The 18,690-nt window shown below is 44.6% G+C and overlaps 1 protein-coding gene across 1 annotated transcript in view; it reads left to right on the top strand.

Annotated features, from left to right (window-relative positions):
• Nucleotides 1-18,690, top strand: part of Ccdc91 (coiled-coil domain containing 91) — a 170,911-nt gene that overhangs the window by 24,679 nt on the left and 127,542 nt on the right. The window contains exons 2-3 of the mRNA XM_032905426.1: nt 14,171-14,214; nt 17,293-17,371. Coding sequence (XP_032761317.1) covers nt 14,185-14,214; nt 17,293-17,371 — 109 coding nt within the window. The 5' untranslated portion in view covers nt 14,171-14,184. The remainder of the gene's footprint in view (nt 1-14,170; nt 14,215-17,292; nt 17,372-18,690) is intronic.

Consider the following 18,690-nt stretch of genomic DNA (forward strand, 5'->3'; position numbering starts at 1 on the left):
GGGGGTCCTATTCTCAGTTCAGTGGTTTGCTGCTGGCATTCGCCTCTGTATTTGCTGTATTCTGGCTGTGTCTCTCAGGAGCGATCTACATCCGGCTCCTGTCGGCCTGCACTTCTTTGCTTCATCCATCTTGTCTAATTGGATGGCTATATATGTATGGGCCACATGTGGGGCAGGCTCTGAATGGGTGTTCCTTCTGTCTGTTTTAAGCTTTGCCTCTCTATTCCCTGCCAAGGGTATTCTTGTTCCCCTTTTAAAGAAGGAGTGAAGCATTCACATTTTGATCATCCGTCTTGGGTTTCATTTGTTCTAGGCATCTAGGGTAATTCAAGCATTTGGGCTAATAGCCACTTATCAATGAGTGCATACCATGTGTGTTTTTCTGTGATTGGGTTACCTCACTCAGGATGATATTTTCCAGTTCCAACCATTTGCCTACGAATTTCATAAAGTCATTGCTTTTGATAGCTGAGTAATATTCCATTGCGTAGATGTACCACATTTTCTGTATCCATTCCTCTGTTGAAGGGCATCTGGGTTCTTTCCAGCTTCTGGCTATTATAAATAAGGCTGCGATGAACATAGTGGAGCATGTGTCTTTTTTATATGTTGGGCATCTTTGGGTATATGCCCAAGAGAGGTATAGCTGGATCCTCAGGCAGTTCAATGTCCAATTTTCTGAGGAACCTCAGACTGATTTCCAGAATGGTTGTACCAGTCTGCAATCCCACCAACAATGGAGGAGTGTTCCTCTTTCTCCAAGATCCTCGCCAGCATCTGCTGTCACCTGAGTTTTTGATCTTAGCCATTCTCACTGGTGTGAGGTGAAATCTCAGGGTTGTTTTGATTTGCATTTCCCTGATGACTAAAGATGTTGAACATTTCTTTAGGTGTTTCTCAGCCATTCGGCATTCCTCAGCTGTGAATTCTTTGTTTAGCTCTGAACCCCATTTTTTTAATAGGGTTATTTGTCTTCCTGCGGTCTAACTTCTTGAGTTCTTTGTATATTTTGGATATAAGGCCTCTATCTGTTGTAGGATTGGTAAAGATCTTTTCCCAATCTGTTGGTTGCCATTTTGTCCTAACCACAGTGTCCTTTGCCTTACAGAAGCTTTGCAGTTTTATGAGATCCCATTTGTCGATTCTTGATTTTAGAGCATAAGCCATTGGTGTTTTGTTCAGGAATTTTTTTCCAGTGCCCATGTGTTCCAGATGCTTCCCTAGTTTTTCTTCTATTAGTTTGAGTGTATCTGGTTTGATGTGGAGGTCCTTGATCCAGTTGGACTTAAGCTTTGTACAGGGTGATAAGCATGGATTGATCTGCATTCTTCTACATGTTGACCTCCAGTTGAACCAGCACCATTTGCTGAAAATGCTATCTTTTTTCCATTGGATGATTTTGGCTCCTTTGTCAAAAATCAAGTGACCATAGGTGTGTGGGTTCATTTCTGGATCTTCAATTCTGTTCCGTTGGTCCATCTGTCTGTCTCTGTACTAATACCATGCAGTTTTTATCACTATTGCTCTGTAATACTGCTTGAGTTCAGGGATAGTGATTCCCCCTGAAGTCTTTTTATTGTTGAGGATAGTTTTAGCTATCCTGGGTGTTTTGTTATTCCAGATGAATTTGCAAATTGTTCTGTCTAACTCTTTGAAGAATTGGATTGGTATTTTGATGGGAATTGCATTGAATCTGTAGATCGCTTTTGGTAAAATGGCCATTTTTACTATATTAATCCTGCCAATCCATGAGCATGGGAGATCTTTCTATCTTCTGAGGTCTTCTTCAATTTCTTTCTTCAGAGTCTTGAAGTTCTTATTGTACAAATCTTTTACTTGCTTGGTTAAAGTCACACCGAGGTACTTTATATTATTTGGGTCTATTATGAAGGGTGTCGTTTCCCTAGTTCCTTTCTCGGCTTGTTTCTCTTTTGTGTAGAGGAAGGCTACTGATTTATTTGAGTTAATTTTATACACAGCCACTTTGCTGAAGTTGTCTATCAGCTTTAGTAGTTCTCTGGTGGAACTTTTGGGATCACTTAAATATACTATCATATCATCTGCAAATAGTGATATTTTGACTTCTTCTTTTCTGATCTGTATCCCCTTGACCTCCTTTTGTTGTCTGATTGCTCTGGCTAGAACTTCAAGAACTATATTGAATAAGTAGGGAGAGAGTGGGCAGCCTTGTCTAGTCCCTGATTTTAGTGGGATTGCTTCAAGTTTCTCTCCATTTAGTTTAATGTTAGCAACTGGTTTGCTGTATATGGCTTTTACTATGTTTAGGTATGGGCCTTGAATTCCTATTCTTTCCAGGACTTTTATCATGAAGGGGTGTTGAATTTTGTCAAATGCTTTCTCAGCATCTAATGAAATGATCATGTGGTTTTGTTCTTTCAGTTTGTTTATATAATGGATCACGTTGATGGTTTTCCGATATTAAACCATCCCTGCATGCCTGGGATGAAACCTACTTAATCATCGTGGATGATTGTTTTGATGTGCTCTTAGATTCGGTTTGCCAGAATTTTATTGAGTATTTTTGCGTCGATATTCATAAGGGAAATTGGTCTGAAGTTCTCTTTCTTTGTTGGGTCTTTGTGTGGTTTAGGTATAAGAGTAATTGTGGCTTCATAGAAGCTGACCACCAGATTTGTATGAGTCTTCTGCAGCTGGCTGGCGACTTTCCATGAACCCAGTCATACTTAACTCTAACTATACTATCAACATCAATAATGGAGGGTTTTAAGGACACCGCTCCCAACATCTCCCCCTTCCTTATAATCAAACGAAAAGGTGACCCTCGGGAACTGTGCCTGTCTTAGGTTGGAGCGATATTTGTCACATGGTCAAGAGAATCTTGTGGCCAGGGTCTGCCATGGGATAAGACAGTAGCTAATGGTGGCCCTCCTGTCTTAGGCCCTTTATTCATGAATATATCACTCTCTTACCCATCATTGACTGTCCAGCTCAGCACGCAGGGGTGACAGTTCATTGATGTTTCAGCAAAGGCATCAAGACCGCAGGCAGAAAAGAATGTTGGGCTCATTTGGCTCAGGGACAGAAAGGTCCTTGCCTGGGCTGGGAGGAGATGTGTAGGTGAGCTTGGCTCTCACAAAGGCATCCTCCATAGCTAGCCTATGAAAATATACCTGAATAGGTTTTGCTGCTCTATTATATTATCTACCTGTTGTTTAATAAAGCTGCTTAAATGATTAAATGCCCAAGGGCCAAAAGATAGAAGCAAAAGAAGGCCTACTAGGGTGCCCAACATGGAGGGAAGCAGGGTGGACAACCAAGGGGAGGTGGAGAACCAATTTTGATACCAGCTCTCAGCTTTTTCTCTTTCTTGTTTTTTCTTTTCTAAGCCTTCTCTGACCTTTTTCATGCTCTCTTTAGCCCTATTCTAAGACACAGACAGTATCCAAGCACTGCCTTTCTCTTACAAACCAGAATTCAGTGTGATTGCTCAAAGTTGGGAAATTAAAGGTAAAAAGCCAATCAGAAATAAGTACACTTGTTAGCGTGTATGGTTTATGTAAAAAGGGGGGAGCAGACACCTTTGCTCCCTCCAAAGCCTCCCTTAGCTCTCCTCACTCTATTTCAAAGTCCTGACTCCGTTCTTCATCAGTGGTTTTTGCATGCATTTGCATCCTCCCACATACACACCCCTAAACATAAGCTGCTTAGTCTGTTTAATATTACGTGTGTGTATGCTTTTAGTGCTGACCGTTTGACACTGAACGACCACTTGTGCTCTTGGTTGGGGAGGCCACCTCTTCTGTTATGTTCTCAGTGTTTAAGTGAACATTGGTGTTTGATAAAGGATTTGTAAGTTCTGTGGTAACAAAGTATAGCTCCTTTGGAAACTTAGTCCCATGATCTGTCAGGCAGTCCATACTTTTGGGGTTAATTGCTTTATATTTGGGAGTTTTCATGGGACTTATACCCAGAAGAAGAGGAAGAAAGCCACTGATGCATGAAGACATTGTAGATATTTAAACATTGGCACGTAACTAAATTTGCATATCGATGGAGCATTGGTTGGTAATGGAGCCATCACAGTGCCATTGTGAGGTCCTTAGGAGCTCAGCACTGCCGTTTGTAATACAGGGAGTGTAAAAGCAATGTAAAGTGGCACATGCAGTCTGAATGTATTTCTGTGTGCTAGAAGGAACCAGGATGAAATGCAGACAGAAAGGCAGGGTTGTGGCGAAGAATCTGCATTATTTTGACAATAAAATCAGACAAAGTGTTGGCAACATTGAAAGTGAAATTTAGGAAACTGTTATATGTGGATCGGCAACTCCACACTTTGTGTGTGTGTGTGTGTGTGTGTGTGTGTGTGTGTGTGTGTGTGTGTAGAGTGTGGCAAGACTATTTATGCCTCAGGTATGTATACAGTGTTTATATTTGTATTCAAGATTCTCTGGGCTGGTTAGCCTAATGGTATACGTCTTACGTCCAGAGGTTGGCACCAACCAGGCAATTCCAGGAGAGTTTAGCTTGTATTATTTCTTCACTCATTTGATGATTAAGATTTTTTACTCTTGAAATCCACACAAATGTATGAGGATTAAGTAATAGAAATGTTTCTGGAAGGGGACAGGATGAGAGGGAGACCCTGTTTGGGGAGGTCTGGGCATCTCCCTCACACTGTGCTTTTTGGGTTCATTGTGTTGTGCTAGGCTGATGAGAGTGTGCAGTGTTTATTTTGTTGGGTCGTCTGGCTGTCTTGAGAGGATGTTGGCCGTCTGATTTTTAGCCATTTCTTCATCCCATTCTCAATGCCTTCTCTTTTTGGAATTTTAATTACAGCATGGTTGCTTTTCTGGCAGTGTTTAGAAGCCCAGGAATGGATGCTTTTCCTTTTCTTTTTCTCCTTTTAAGTAACAGGTGCGTGCGTGCGTGCGTGCGTGCATGCGTGCGTGTGTGTGTGTGTGTCTGTACACATGTGCACACACATGAATGTATGTGTCAGCATGTGTGTGTACATGAGTATCTCTGAGCATCTCTTATATGCATTTGTGCATGCCTTTACTTGTATGAGCATGTGTGTATGTGTGTGTCCATCTCTTGTATGCATGTGTGCACATGTGTGTGTACATATCTTGTATGCATGTGTGGTTGCCTTTGCTTGTATGAGCATGTATGTACACATGTAAGTGTGTGCACCACTCATGTATGCATGCATGCCTTTGCCTATCTGAGAATGTGTGTACACGTGTGTGTGTGCCTTCGTTTGTGTGAGCATGCATATGTGTGTGCATGTACACATCTCTTGTATGTATGTGTATGCGCATCTCTTGTTTGTGTGTGCTTCAGTTTTGATACTCTCACTGTGCTTACCTTTCCCCTGCTGTGTAAGCTTTACAGACAGCTCTGTGACGGTTTCTTTCACATTTTTGAATCACTGGCATTTTTCATTTTGCTCTTTCTTAGTTTTTTTCTCATTCTTGTTATCCCTTTTATATGCTATCTCTTATTCCATTATATTTTCAAATTGGGTACATTAAAACATTGTTTTGGGCTGGCAAGAAGGCTTAGGTAAAGGTGCTTGCTGGTGAGTTTGAACCCTGAAACTGACATGGTGGAAGGGGAGAACCAGTTCCTGTACTGCTTCTTCTGACCACCGCTCTTGGGCTATGGCACCCACATGTATGTGTGAGTGCACACACAAACACTAAATATAAACACCGAGTCTGCTTCATTACAGGAGAGGGTGTGGGATCATCGGGAACTGGAGCTACAGGCAATTGTGAACCATCACGAAGGTGCTGGGAACTGAACCTGTGTTTCTGTGAGAGCAGCCAGTGCTCTTAGCCACAAAGCCATCCCCCAGTCCTTCCCATCACTATTTTTAAAACTTGAGATAATTTGTGTCATGACTACAGGCTAACTGATCACATTAGGGAACTAAAGCCACATACGGAAACTCTGCTCACACGCACCTTACCTCACAGCCACTCCCAGTCGTTTAATTGCTTTCCAGTAAGAACCTGGAATTTATCCCCTTCCTAACTTGGTAGAACTTTATGTAGAAGCTGTTGACTCCACTATTACCATGGCAGATTTCTGCTCACCTTTGTGGGCAGATAAAAAGCAAAACTCAGTCATTGAAAGTGCTAACAAGAATACTAACAAGAATAATGTTAGTAATTGTATGCCAACCCTTTAAAATAGGTTTTTTTTTTTTTTTTTTTTAGAAAAAAATATTACTTACAAAAGCTTCTGGAGAAATTAGAAGTCTCAATTGTCGTATAATTACAAGAAACTGAATCTTCCCACAAAGCAAGCAGCAAGCTTCCATGATTTACTAAGCCAAAGTTATTTTTTAAACCAAAATTCTAAGAAATAGATTATTCCATTCTGATGCAATCTCTTTTCATTAACAGAAAAAGAGGAATATTTTCTAGCCAGTTCTGAGAGCCCAGCTCAAACCTGATATCTAAACCCCATGAAGACACCATGAGAAACAGAAACTGTAGATGCTTCCTGGTTCCATGGAGTCTGGAGCTCTCCAAGGACAGTCCTGTCACCAGACAGGTCATCCTAGGTGTCCCAGGACAGCTATATCACATGACCCATAGGTCCAGAGTGACGGTCTCACTTGATGAGCATTGTGAATTCCTGGTGATGATGATTAGCAAATAAAGGGAGTAGGGATCCGGCCATCCTTAGGAGCCAATCAACCTGTTTCTAGCAGGCCTCCTTCCTATATGGGGAATGTTAGAAGATACCGTATAACCAGGAATAGTAAAGTCACACTGAGCTCATATATGGCGTAAACAGCACTCACTACCAAGGACTCCAGGGACCTGGCTATAGAAAGTGGTGTTCAGTCTTTCAGTCCTCAGCTAGGATGATCTGTCCCTGGAATCTTCTGAAATTATTTTTGATCATTCAAGTCTAGTGATCTGATGCCAGTGGTTGGCAATCAGTTGGAAAGCTTCTCCAAATGGTCTCTGCGTAGGCCTGTGTGGTCTCTCTGTAACCTGGCGTCTGTATTCCAAAGGCAGAGATGTGGACCAGATGCCCGAGGAGACTGCTGATGCCTGGCTGTCCTCCAGTTGGTTAAGGTGGATCAGGGTCAGGAGAGAGGATGGTGCTGGTGTCCACTTTAGAAGGGTGCATGTGACTGTCTTCAGCAAAGGCAGCCTGCCTCGTGGTATCATGTGTGTACTGCAGCAGTGGTTAGCGTGGTCCATGTCCAGTGACAAGAGGACAGAACCTGAGGTGATAGGAGTGTAATGGGGGAAAGAAAGCTTGCTGCCTGGAGGCAAAATGATTATTTGCATATAAAATTAACATGAGAGAGTGTAGAAATAAATCATTACCCACGAGCCTATACCAAAGAAAGGTGGAGGTACAACAGTCTGCTAGACATTGTGAAGGAGACACTAGAGCATAGAAGAGACCGTAGAGCATCAGAAGCACGCCAGACAGGAGATGCACAAGTCCTTTAGGGAAGATAAACGTCACTGCTAAGCCATGCTGTACCTTAGTGACAGTTGCCAGGCTCAGGGTAGGACTGTTCAGTGATGCATGGGTGTCCATCAAAATAATTCTGCAGCTAGAAATACATACACACACCATGTTCCAAAATAAGTGTATAAAGATGTTAGTTCATAATAAAAAATGGGGGAAAACATCCATATTAGAACTTCAATTTCTCTACATGTAAATGTTAAGCTGTAGCTAGCTTAAACAATTAAATGTCTAAAAATCCTTTCTATGTAGTAAGTATACAGGTATATATCTAAAAAAAAATGCAAAACCAAAGAGATTTAAAAAGACTAAAACTGATTATTAAATAACTTGTTCATCAAAAGCTGCTTTAAGAAAGTAAAAACCTAGCTTATAATTTAGAAGATGCTCACAATGCATGGATTTGACAGTCTGGGCTAGTGACGTGGCTCCACAGAGAGAGGCACTGACTCAGGACACCCACAGCGTGCCCTGTCTCTGCATATATGTACACAGACTTAAGTGTAATACAAAGGAGCTGAAATCCAACTGTGTGCTTGTTGGTAGTCAGTGAAGAGCGAAAGGGTAAGGGTTCGTTCATTTGCAGGAGTGGGAGACTGTGTGGAGGGGTAGGGAGGGACGTTGTCCTCAGCACTGAGTTTTCTGTTTGTTGTGGAAAGGCATCCATCATTCCTTTGTTGTGTGGTCTTTAACCAGACATTTTGGCTTATTCTTGCTTTTAATCATGAGCACTGACTTGATGTAGAATCTGCCTTCCCTTGATGCACAGAGGTGCAGGTCAGACATTTTGCTGGGAGATTTAGAGCTGAGACTAACAAGGGCCTAGAAGACCTTGGTCTGTTTTGCCTCATTAATCATCATTCCCAATGTACCAATTAAAAATATTCTTTGACTTAATAGTCCAGGAACTGCCCAGTGTAAGGTGATAAGAAGCAAAGGCCGTGGCCCGAACTCCCCGTACTACCTCAGGTTTCTTGCAGAAATAGGACAGGGGTGTCCTCTAGTTGGTAAGGCGGCTGTCCCTATCTCACATGAGAGATTTGTAACGCCATAGGCTCTGTCATGATCATGTTTGTTAGTGTTCCCTCTTCTACACCTGGAAACCCAAAATACCAGAGAGAAAAACTCAAGAGTTGGCAAGGCAGGGGTGTGGCCAATGAGGCTGGTGGCCAATGAGGTGGGTAGCCAGTGAGGGGTGTGGCCAGCGAGTGAATGTGGCCAGTGAGGTGGGTGGCCAGCCTTTTCCAGTTGGTCAGTGACTTCATTTGGTGCTCAGTGGCCTGTGTTCATTGGAGCTGAGACACTCAGTAGCCCTCGTGTCCTTCTCTGAAAGCTCTTTCTCTGTTCAACTTTCTGGTTGTCTGCTTTGCTCTTGAGTAGCTTTGATGTCGGAGACATAAGTTTATTTGTGTGTAAATACTTGCAGTGTGGGAAAGTGTAACATGGAAACGTAAAAAAAAAAAATCCACTTGTAAAATGCTATTTTAAAGCATTTGTGCTTGTCTTCAGTTTCTAAGAGAAACAAACTTTCTTTGACTTTTGCTAATATTTTGGTGGAAATACTAGGTAGATTGGATTGTAACATTTGGTTTTTCTGCCTATAATTTAAAGTTATAAAAGGTATTTTTCTGTGAAACAATGGCCATCTGTGTTTTCTGCTTCCCTGCCCTGCCATGTTTCCAGGGACAGGTGTTGAGACGCGTGTATCTGAACCCTGTGCTTATGGTTGCTGTGTTGTGATTTTCTGGCTGAAGACCTGTGCCCCTCTAACAGGGAAGAAGCTGTGATCCCCTTCCTCAGCCTCTGCCTCTGCCCTCAGTGGTCGCATGGGGATTTGGTACAGCTATTCCGTGTTTGCATTATAGCAGTTATATACGCTCAGGACAGGAGTGGGCTGTGTACGTCTCTTGTCCGGTGTGTTGGTTTCTGTTTTCAGTCAGCTAACATTGTACTCACTAACGCAGCTCTAAACTTCCTCCCCAGTGCTGAAAATTCCACTCATGATGACAAGCCACGACGGGGTCTGTTATTTGCCTTGGCTTGAACATGTCTCCTAGGGACTTCTTGACCGTATGCAGTCTTCCTGACCCTTCCTGACATGGAGGCAGTTTACCTGTATGAGAGATGGATTTCCCAATCTCATGTCTTCATTCTTGTCTTACACATTTTTTTTTGTCTTTTTGTGGCCCCAGGGGTTTTGAACCCAGAACCCAGGGCCCTATGCGTGCTGGACCAGCACTCTGCCATTGACTCATCCCCATCTGCACTAGACATTTGTAAGAAAGAGTCAGTGGAATAAAGACACCTCGTGGGCGTGGACATGACTTTATTCTTTCCTGAACTCGATGAGCTATTTGTCTGGCTGGTTGTAGGACTTTGTGGTGCACATAATTTCCCTCTGAGCCCCTCCCAGTGCCTTCTGCCTTCCCGAGGCTGCTGCTTGAAGCCTTCCCGCTTGGTGGAGCCTGCCTCTCCTTCGGAGGCCCACGTAGTCTTACAAAAGAAAGGTTTTTGAATTTCTTTGCTAGTGATTTTGGAGTTCTTTATAGAATTCCCCTGATCAACTATTACATAGCTTGATCTGAAACTTGATATTTCACTCATTTTCCATTTTCTTGTATATGTTTCATTTTAAGGGAGTTTCCCCTTATTTTCCATTCTACAATTCTTTATTTCATCAATCATAATTTACATGTCTAAGACCTTTCAGTCTCACCTTCTCCCTCTCCCACTCTTTCTTCACAAACTTAGGAAGTTCTGTTTTTGGTTCAGTGGCGTGCGTCCTGCTGTTAGCTTTCTGAGGATACTCTGTGTGCAGGACTTGCTCTTTCATCCACCCATTCCTGGTGTGGTTGTCTGGTCTCTGTGTCTTGGCTGTTACTCCCAAGTGTCCTGGGAATCCTGTTCATAAGTGTCTTAGGGTTTTTCCTGCTGTGAGGAGCCACCATGACCATGGCAACTCCGTTATAAGAGTGCAGGGAGACTTGGTGCTGGAGAGGGACTGAGAGTTGTACATCTGGGTGCTCAGGCACCAGGGAGGAAGAACGACCTTGGGCCTGGCTTGAGCTTCTGAAACTTAACCCACCTCTGGTGACACACTCCATTAAGGCCACACCTCCTAATTGTCCCCCTCCTTATGAGCCTGTTTTCATTCAAAGCACTGCAGCCTGTGAGACTGAGGCACTGATGGAGTGTGTAGGGTTGGGCTCCTGTTCCAGGCTTTTCCCTTCTCTTTTGGCATGTTTAATGTCTTCAGTGGCCTCGGGAGTAGCACAAATGTTTAAGTTCCATGTCCACTGTAGCACAGTACATGCCAGATCTGGAATTTGAACCTAGGTAGCTGGATACCACCCTTCCTTCCTTCTAGCCTTCATGCTAGTCTGTCTCTTAATGAAATCAGGAGCTAACAGGAAACACAGTGCATCTGGGTATCTTTTATCCGGGTAGCGCCCGAGAGCACAGACAAGCAGGAGGAGCAGTCTCACTTGAGCTGCAGCTTCTTCAGCTGCAGTGGTGAAAGTGGGCCGAGCTCCCTGCTCTCTGAGTGGTGCTCCCGGCTCTCCTGAGTGGTGCTCCCTGCTCTCTGAGTGGTGCTCCCAGCTCTCCTGAGTGGTGCTCCCGGCTCTCCGAGTGGTGCTCCCGGCTCTCCTGAGTGGTGCTCCCTGCTCTCTGAGTAGTGCTCCAGGCTCTGGGCTGTGCTTCCTGCTCCTTGCTCTCTACCCTCTGCTCTGAGGGCTGTTTGTTCTCCCTGCACAGTGGGCGGTGCTCCCTGCTCTGAGATCCTCACAGGGGCAAAGAACTGTGACTGGCTGTGTGGGTTTTGGGAGGGGATTGGGGTAGTCCTGAGTCTGGTTGAAGTCTTAGTCTCACCTTTACCCAACTGCTAGTCGCCCATTCTTGAGCCCTCTGGGGATTCCGTGAGCTTCCTTCCTTCCCTCATCATACCTGCAGTTGCTTTGTGTGTCCCTCCTTTACCTTGTTTATGTTTAGGAGCAAGCAGAAACATTTTAACTTTCTCTGTCATTTTAAGAAGAAGACTTTTCCAGTAGAAACTTTGATAAATTATATGTTCAAAACTTGAACTTAAAATGTAAAATGTGAGATTTTTGTCCAGTCCCTTCAGTCTGTCTCAGAGGTCCCCTGCACTTGAAGTACGCCCTGGTATTTCCGTTAGATAGGTCCCCTTTGAAGTCATTCCCCAGCACCGGATCGCTTTCTTCTCAGGAGTTTTCTCCTTGTTTGTATCTCTGTGCTTCCCTCCACACCACAGCAGACCAGCCACTCGAGGACTGAGACCGGCAGCTGTGGAGTGGCTCCCCAGGGCGGTCACACTCCCTGTGTCCATGTCTTACTTTCTCGTCTAGTTTCCTCCGACTGTCGTCAGTACCAAGATGGCAGAGTGGGGAGTAGTTATAACATAGCGACCGGGCAGGCTACTGTACGTAAGGTATGGAAGCCCAGAGTAGGTGTTGGGCGTCATTTTTGAGCACCCTGTATTTTTTGAGGTATGCTCTCTTGTTGAAGCCAGAGCTGGGTGATTCTGACTAGTCTAGCTGGTTTCTATGTGGATTCTGGGGATCTAAACAATGGTTCATACACTTGTGGGGCAAATGCTTTATCTTTTTACTGAGCCATTTCTCCGGCCCCTGTAACATTAACTTATAAAACCAGTGCTGTTGGGGTCAGGCTTGGTGGCTCAGGCCTTTAACTCCAGCACTCAGGAGGCAGAGGCAGAAAGATCTCTGTCAATCTGAAGACAGCCTGATGTACATAGCAAGTTCCAGGCTAGCCAGGCCTACAGAGTGAGACCCCATTTCCAAGAAAAAGCCAAAAAAATCCCCACAATCAGCAGCAAAAACATCTGTTGTCTTTTTTCTCTTAAATATGCAAAAGGAAACTATCAAAGGATTTGAATCTAAATTTATTTGTAGAAAGGTTTTAAAATAACATTTCTGTAGCACCTTCCCTTAAACGATCCAGGACACATTTGTTTTTTGACCGTATGGATGAGGAGCTGTGCCCTGTCTTACTTGGTTGTAGGACTTGCTGGAACCTGGAGCGTCCCTGGTCACTGCTCTGCTGTTTTTGCACAGCTCAGTCAGAACCTCGGCATCCACTTTCTTACCACAGGCGAACATGCTGTGTGCTCGTGTTGTCTGCTTGCTGGCGTCTTTCCCATCCCGTGTCAGGATGTGCCTGGTGAAAACACAGGAGCCTTAACTCTGAAAACTCTGCCTTTGAAATGAACACCAAGTACAGAGTACAGCGGGGTTCACGGACGCTAAAAATAGTAATTGGCTCTGGAGGTTGTGGTGCCAGCGTGAAAGGACAGCATGGGGTTTACAGTTTGACTGTTAAGCGTTAGGACACATAGCGTCTTTTCCCATAGTTTCCTCCTGACAGACGCAGTCACAGCAGGCAGGATTCTCCTCAGTCGGGACACAGCGAATGTGACCACCATCGACAGTTCCTGGAAGTCCAGTTTCTATTTTCTATAAAGTATAAATAGCCACGTAGAGATGGCTTAGCTCTGATTTCTAAGTTTATAAACAGAAGTACATCTTTTGAGGAGTGTCACCAGACCGAGTGAACAGTGACAGGGCTGCTGTCCATTCTGTGTTCGCAGTTCTAGTAACTCCGAGCTATTTATAAACTGATCTTCTATTTCCATCCACACACACCCTTTGTACCTTCTACTTTTTGTGCAAATAAATTTGCTTGGCCTAGTGAAAACAATCTGCGATCAGTGCGTTTCTTTGCTGTTACTTTTGTGAAGTGTGTAATGGTTTCTTGATGGAGGTGCTGCCATGTGTTTCTTAAGACATGGAGCATGACTGCTGGTGACCGGGCGCCAGGGCTGCTCTGCGGCATGTGTGGCTTCTGCTTCCCCATCCTCAGCTGCGGGAGGGAATGCTGACACACACTGCTGCTGCCCCTTCACCTTCCCAGGCTGTTCCTTCCTCACTGAGGCCCTGACACAGCGCATGCCCAGCTGGAGCTCATCTCTCTCCTCTTGAGACCGAGGGCAAGGGCGCTCCTGGACGTTCACCTCGTGTTCCTGCCTTCTCTCTCATGAACACACAACTTGACTTACCTTGATCAGCCCAGTAACTTGCTCCACATTTTCCCAAAAGTGCAAAGCAGCTTTAGCTAAAAATACACATATCAAATGCTCCAGAAGTCGTGGCCACAGCTCAAAAATGCTGATCAATTTTGAAAATCTAACTCAGCCCGGCCATGAAACCGAGGGAAGAACCTTTGTGGTGGGGACAGATTTCCAAAAACTCACCACAGTCCTGGGCTTAGCTGGAGTTTGTGCTGATGTCGCCAGACAGCTGAGGGGTAGATGCGGAAAGCAGGAAGCATTACTGATGGGGCCCTAGCGCCACTTTGGGAAAAGCAAATTAAAATGTAAAAGAATATTTTTCCACTCCTGGAGTCCGAACAGAAAATGGCAAAATACATGGTTACTGAAAACATTCCAGAAATTGCTAATTTCGTCAGAAAGTAAAAACCAATTACCAGCCATTTTCTTTAAATGATAAAAATGGACACATACGGTTTAAGAAAGTGTAATAATCTCATAACCCAGATGGGGTAGTTCTAATTTACAGCTCACTATCCTCTGAGTCACGGGTGTGTTTTGATGCAGGTGGCTCACCTCAGCTGTTCTGTGTTTCAGGAGCTGCCTAAAGAATGGATGATGACGACTTTGGTGGCTTTGAGGTAGGTACTGTCTGTTGTTAACTCAGGGGTGGTGAACAGTGGTTTCTCAACTGTTCTTTCTGTGTGTTTTCTCAATTGTGTCTGTGTGTGTGTGTGTGTGTGTGTGTGTGTGTGTGTGTGTGTGTGTGTGTGTGTGTGTGTGTGTGTATCTATAGGCCAGAGGACAACCTCATGTGTCGTGTATGCTGGTGCATGTGTGTGTGTGCATCTAGAGGACAGAGGACAACCTCTTATGTCTGTTCACTTTTATTTTTTCGACAAGGTTTCCACTGGCCTGGAACTTGTCAAGTAGTCTGTGCTGGCTGGCTAGCCAGCCTCAGGTTGGCTTTCCTAGCACTGGGATTATAAATGCATGCCACCCTTGCCCAGAGTTTTAAAAGTGGGTCCTAGTGAAGAATTTCTGGTCTTATGTTGGCAAGGCAAACAGTTTACCAACTGAGCTGTTGGCCCTACCCACAGGATCTATTCTGAATCACTTCAGTGTAACTCTGAAACAAAGATTGAAATCAAGGAAAATTAAGAAATAGCATCCATCCAGACACTGAGGTAGATTGCTGTTGAAGCTTGGATCTTGCCGCCATAGGAATGGTTTAACCTGGGTAATTTATTGCGGCGGGGGAAGCATCAGGGAGTGTTTCTGAGATTGTCAGCCATGGATGGATGGGGCTGAGGACACATCTTTAGAAAATGCTGCTGTGGTGAGATGTGGGAGTTAGACGCCGTCAAGGCTGTTCCCACCTCTGATGACACTTGTGTGCTGTCAGAGTTGGTTCTCTCAGGTTTGGGTGGCTTTCTGGAAGTGCCATTGTCAGCTGCAAATGCAGTGTCTTCCTTAGTTCTTTCCAGTGTGTGCTCATTTTATTGAAATATTTTATAACCAGTTATTTTTATGGAGCCAGTATAGTCTTGCAGGAAAATCTCTGGATTAAGAGTTGGGATGCCAGGGCTCAAGCCCTGGAACCACCCGCAGTGCACAAGAGGACTTTCTTTTTCCTTCTCTTCCTTCTATTTTTTTTTTATTCTTTTAGATATTCATCTAGTTTGGATTTGGTAAAAAGTTAGGGAGCCTAATTGATGTTAGTAGGACAAATGGGCCATTATTCAAGGAGGAATAACGTAGTTCTTTTCAGCAGCAAGTCATGTTCTCTTTCATAGCTGTCAGTGTACAGGCAGCCACTACAGACACACATGTTCTCCGTGTGCAGGCAGCCACTACAGACACACATGTTCTCCATGTGCGGGCAGCCACTACAGACACACATGTTCTCCATGTGCAGGCGGCCATTAGAGACACATGTTCTCCATGTGTAGGCAGCCACTACAGACACACATGTTCTCCATGTGTGGGCAGCCACTACAGACACACATGTTCTCTGTGTTCAGGCAGCTACTACAGCACACATGTTTTCCATGTGCGGGCAGCCACTATAGAAACACATGTTCTCCATGTGCAGGCAGCCACTATAGACACACATGTTCTCTGTGTTCAGGAAGCTACTACAGACACACATGTTCTCCATGTGCGGGCAGCCACTATAGACACACATGTTCTCCGTGTGCAGGCAGCCACTATAGACACACATGTTCTCCTTGTGCAGGCAGCCACTATAGACACACATGTTCTCCATATGTAGGCAGCCACTACAGACACACGTTCTCCATATGCAGGGAACCTCTACAGACACACGTTCTCCATGTGCAGGCAGCCACTACAAACACACATGTTCTCTGTGTGCAGGCAGCCACTACAGAAACACATGTTCTCCATGTGCAGGGAACCTCTACAGACACATGTTCTCCATGTGCAGGCAGCCACTACAGCACACATGTTCTCCATGTGCAGGCAGCCACTACAGCACACATGTTCTCCATGTGCAGGCAGCCACTACAGCACACATGTTCTCCATGTGCAGGCAGCCACTACAGCATAAATTCTCCATGTGCAGGCAGCCACTACAGACACATGTTCTCCACGTGTAGGCAGTCAGTGTTGACATACATGTATTCCATGTTTCATCCAAAAATGTTTTTTAAGCTCATTTGAGTGTTTTTTACTTTTATTTAATACTGTGTTTTGAAACTTTTTCATGTTACTGAAAAGAAACATTTAAAAATTTGTGAAAATGTCATTGACACAGATGAGAAGATGAGTTTCACACTATTACAGAGCTTGCAGTGGTGTTTGGAAGCTGTTATTTAAGGGCCGCATTCAAGCTTGTTCTTGTGTCTCTAAATTATAAAGGATTCATAGGAAAGCCACAGTTGTGATTTCACGAGTGACCGCTGAGTCCAGCCTCTTGTCAGAATGTGGTTGGACCTTTCCACACCAGATCCTGCAATGACTGGCCTGAGGGCTTCATGGTACTCACCTGCTTCCTTTCAGTCCTGCTGTGGAAGGGTGGAAGGTGTTTGTCCTGTGTTTAAGTACAGTGTGCTCATCTCCACAGCTAGTGGGCAGCACAGCCTCATCCTCTGCTGCCTGTGCCCTCTGACTCCTTGTCTGACGACTCTGTGCACAGTAGGAATTAACTAACACTGTGAAGTTAAAACTATGATTCTGTAGTAATCTTGCTCTGACAGTCACTCGAGAGACAGAGAACTTTTGCAGCAACTCTCTAATGCTTGATGCTTGTGAATCCAAAGTAGATGGTTGAAGAAGTCAGGCTCAGTGTTCACTCAGACTAGTCGCTAAGACTTACATTAACTGAAGTGATCTTTTTAAATAAAAAATTGGCCCAGTCTATTTTTAAGGAAAATTTTTACATAGGTGAATAATTGTAGTGAGTTAAATTGGAATATTGGAATAGTTGAAGTAAAGTTCACAGGTGAAAGTTTGATGACAGAAACATGAAATACACATCTGCTTGACAGGAGGTTATTTGGATAAGGAAGGGAATTGTTTGCCTGAGAACTGGCGCCTGGGCACTGTCTGTGGAGAGCAGAGCAGGGCTAGGCAGGGGGTTGGCAGTGGGGTATTCAGAGAGCATGCGAGTGAGAGGTGAGTCTGCAGGGCTGAGTGTGGCAAGTGGTGTGAAGTCCAGCTCTCTGGGTCTCAGGTCATCTTGCCTTGTCTTCCAGGCCGCAGAGACCTTTGACAGTGAGCAAGGTGGAAACCAAGCAGTGTCCCCTGCTGTCCCCTGGGCCACCTTTCCTGCAGGTACAACCTCCTGGTCACATGATTCTTTTTCCTCTATTCAACACGCTTTTGCTATTTTTAAAACCTACTTCTCATGTTTCTTAAATTTACTTTTCTTCCGAACTGAAAAATGTGGTGCCCTCAAGTCACTCCAAACCCAGACTTCCTTTCTTCAAACCATACCTTGCATTGCGCACTCTGTGCGGGTGTGAGGCTACTTGTAAAAGGAGATTATGAAGAGTGAATGAACCTTAGTTCAACATAACATTGTGCAAATTTCTTGGTTTGGGAAGGCATCAAGAAGTTTCTTGGGTCATCTGCTCATGTCATACCCCATTCTACATCTAAAATATTTTATTATTTAAATATAGACACTGCTTTATAGTAAAATCAGAAGTATTACAAGTTAAAAATAATAGTTGGGCCAATAAATAGTTTCAAAAAGTGTTCAATATCCTACCCATCTTGGAGTGCACATAGCATCACTCTGAGACTTCCTCTTATCCCCGTCAGAGTGCCTGCATCTAGAAATCAGCGCTACTGAAGGCTGGGGTGGGCTGAGGAAAGAGGAGCTCTCACCCAGAGCTGGTGGGAACACACCCAGCCCCACCACTCCCGGGCATGGGCCTCACAGGCTGAGCATCTCACCACAGGGATGCTTGCACAGCTGTGCTCGGTGTACTCCTCACAGAAGCAAGGCCACGAGCCAACCTAGATGCTCCCAACAGAGACGTGACAGCATGTACATATGCACACTGGGAGTTGGTCAGCTTTATAACATGGAGTTACAAAGTTTGTAGGAGATAGATGGAGCTGGAAAGTCTGAAGTGAGGCAAGCCAGGCTCAGACTGTCATACATGTGTTCTGTCATACATGTCTCTCAGCTTCTGACTCTCACATATGTGCATGAACCTGGGACTGAGGAGCATCACGGAGGGAACTGGAAGGAAGAGTGGTCAGGAGGGTCATGGAGCACATGTGGTTTGATGGTGGGGAGGGGAGGTGTCGGGAGTGCATGAGCCTGCGCTTGGGTGGGAGCGGGCAGCACAGGGTTGGGGGTTGGAGGAAAGGGTCAACCAAAACTTAGTAAGTATGAAAATAGCATAAGGAAAGTTGCCACTTCGCATGTTAAAAGAAAAGAAAACAGGCTAGTTTTGTCTTCCGGCATCCCATGTCTGCACTCTCCCACCCCCTCAAGGTTCTAACTTCTGGTTTGAAATGTTTCTTGCGTTAGTATTTCTTTTCCCAGGAAGATGTCCAGGTCCCATCCCGTCCTCCCCCCACCCCCATCAGGCTCTGAATGCTTGACACTTAGGTTGCGTGGGGTTAGGCATCGAGTT

The sequence above is a fragment of the Rattus rattus genome, chromosome 6, assembly GCF_011064425.1.
Source record: "Rattus rattus isolate New Zealand chromosome 6, Rrattus_CSIRO_v1, whole genome shotgun sequence".
Lineage (NCBI taxonomy): Eukaryota > Metazoa > Chordata > Mammalia > Rodentia > Muridae > Rattus > Rattus rattus.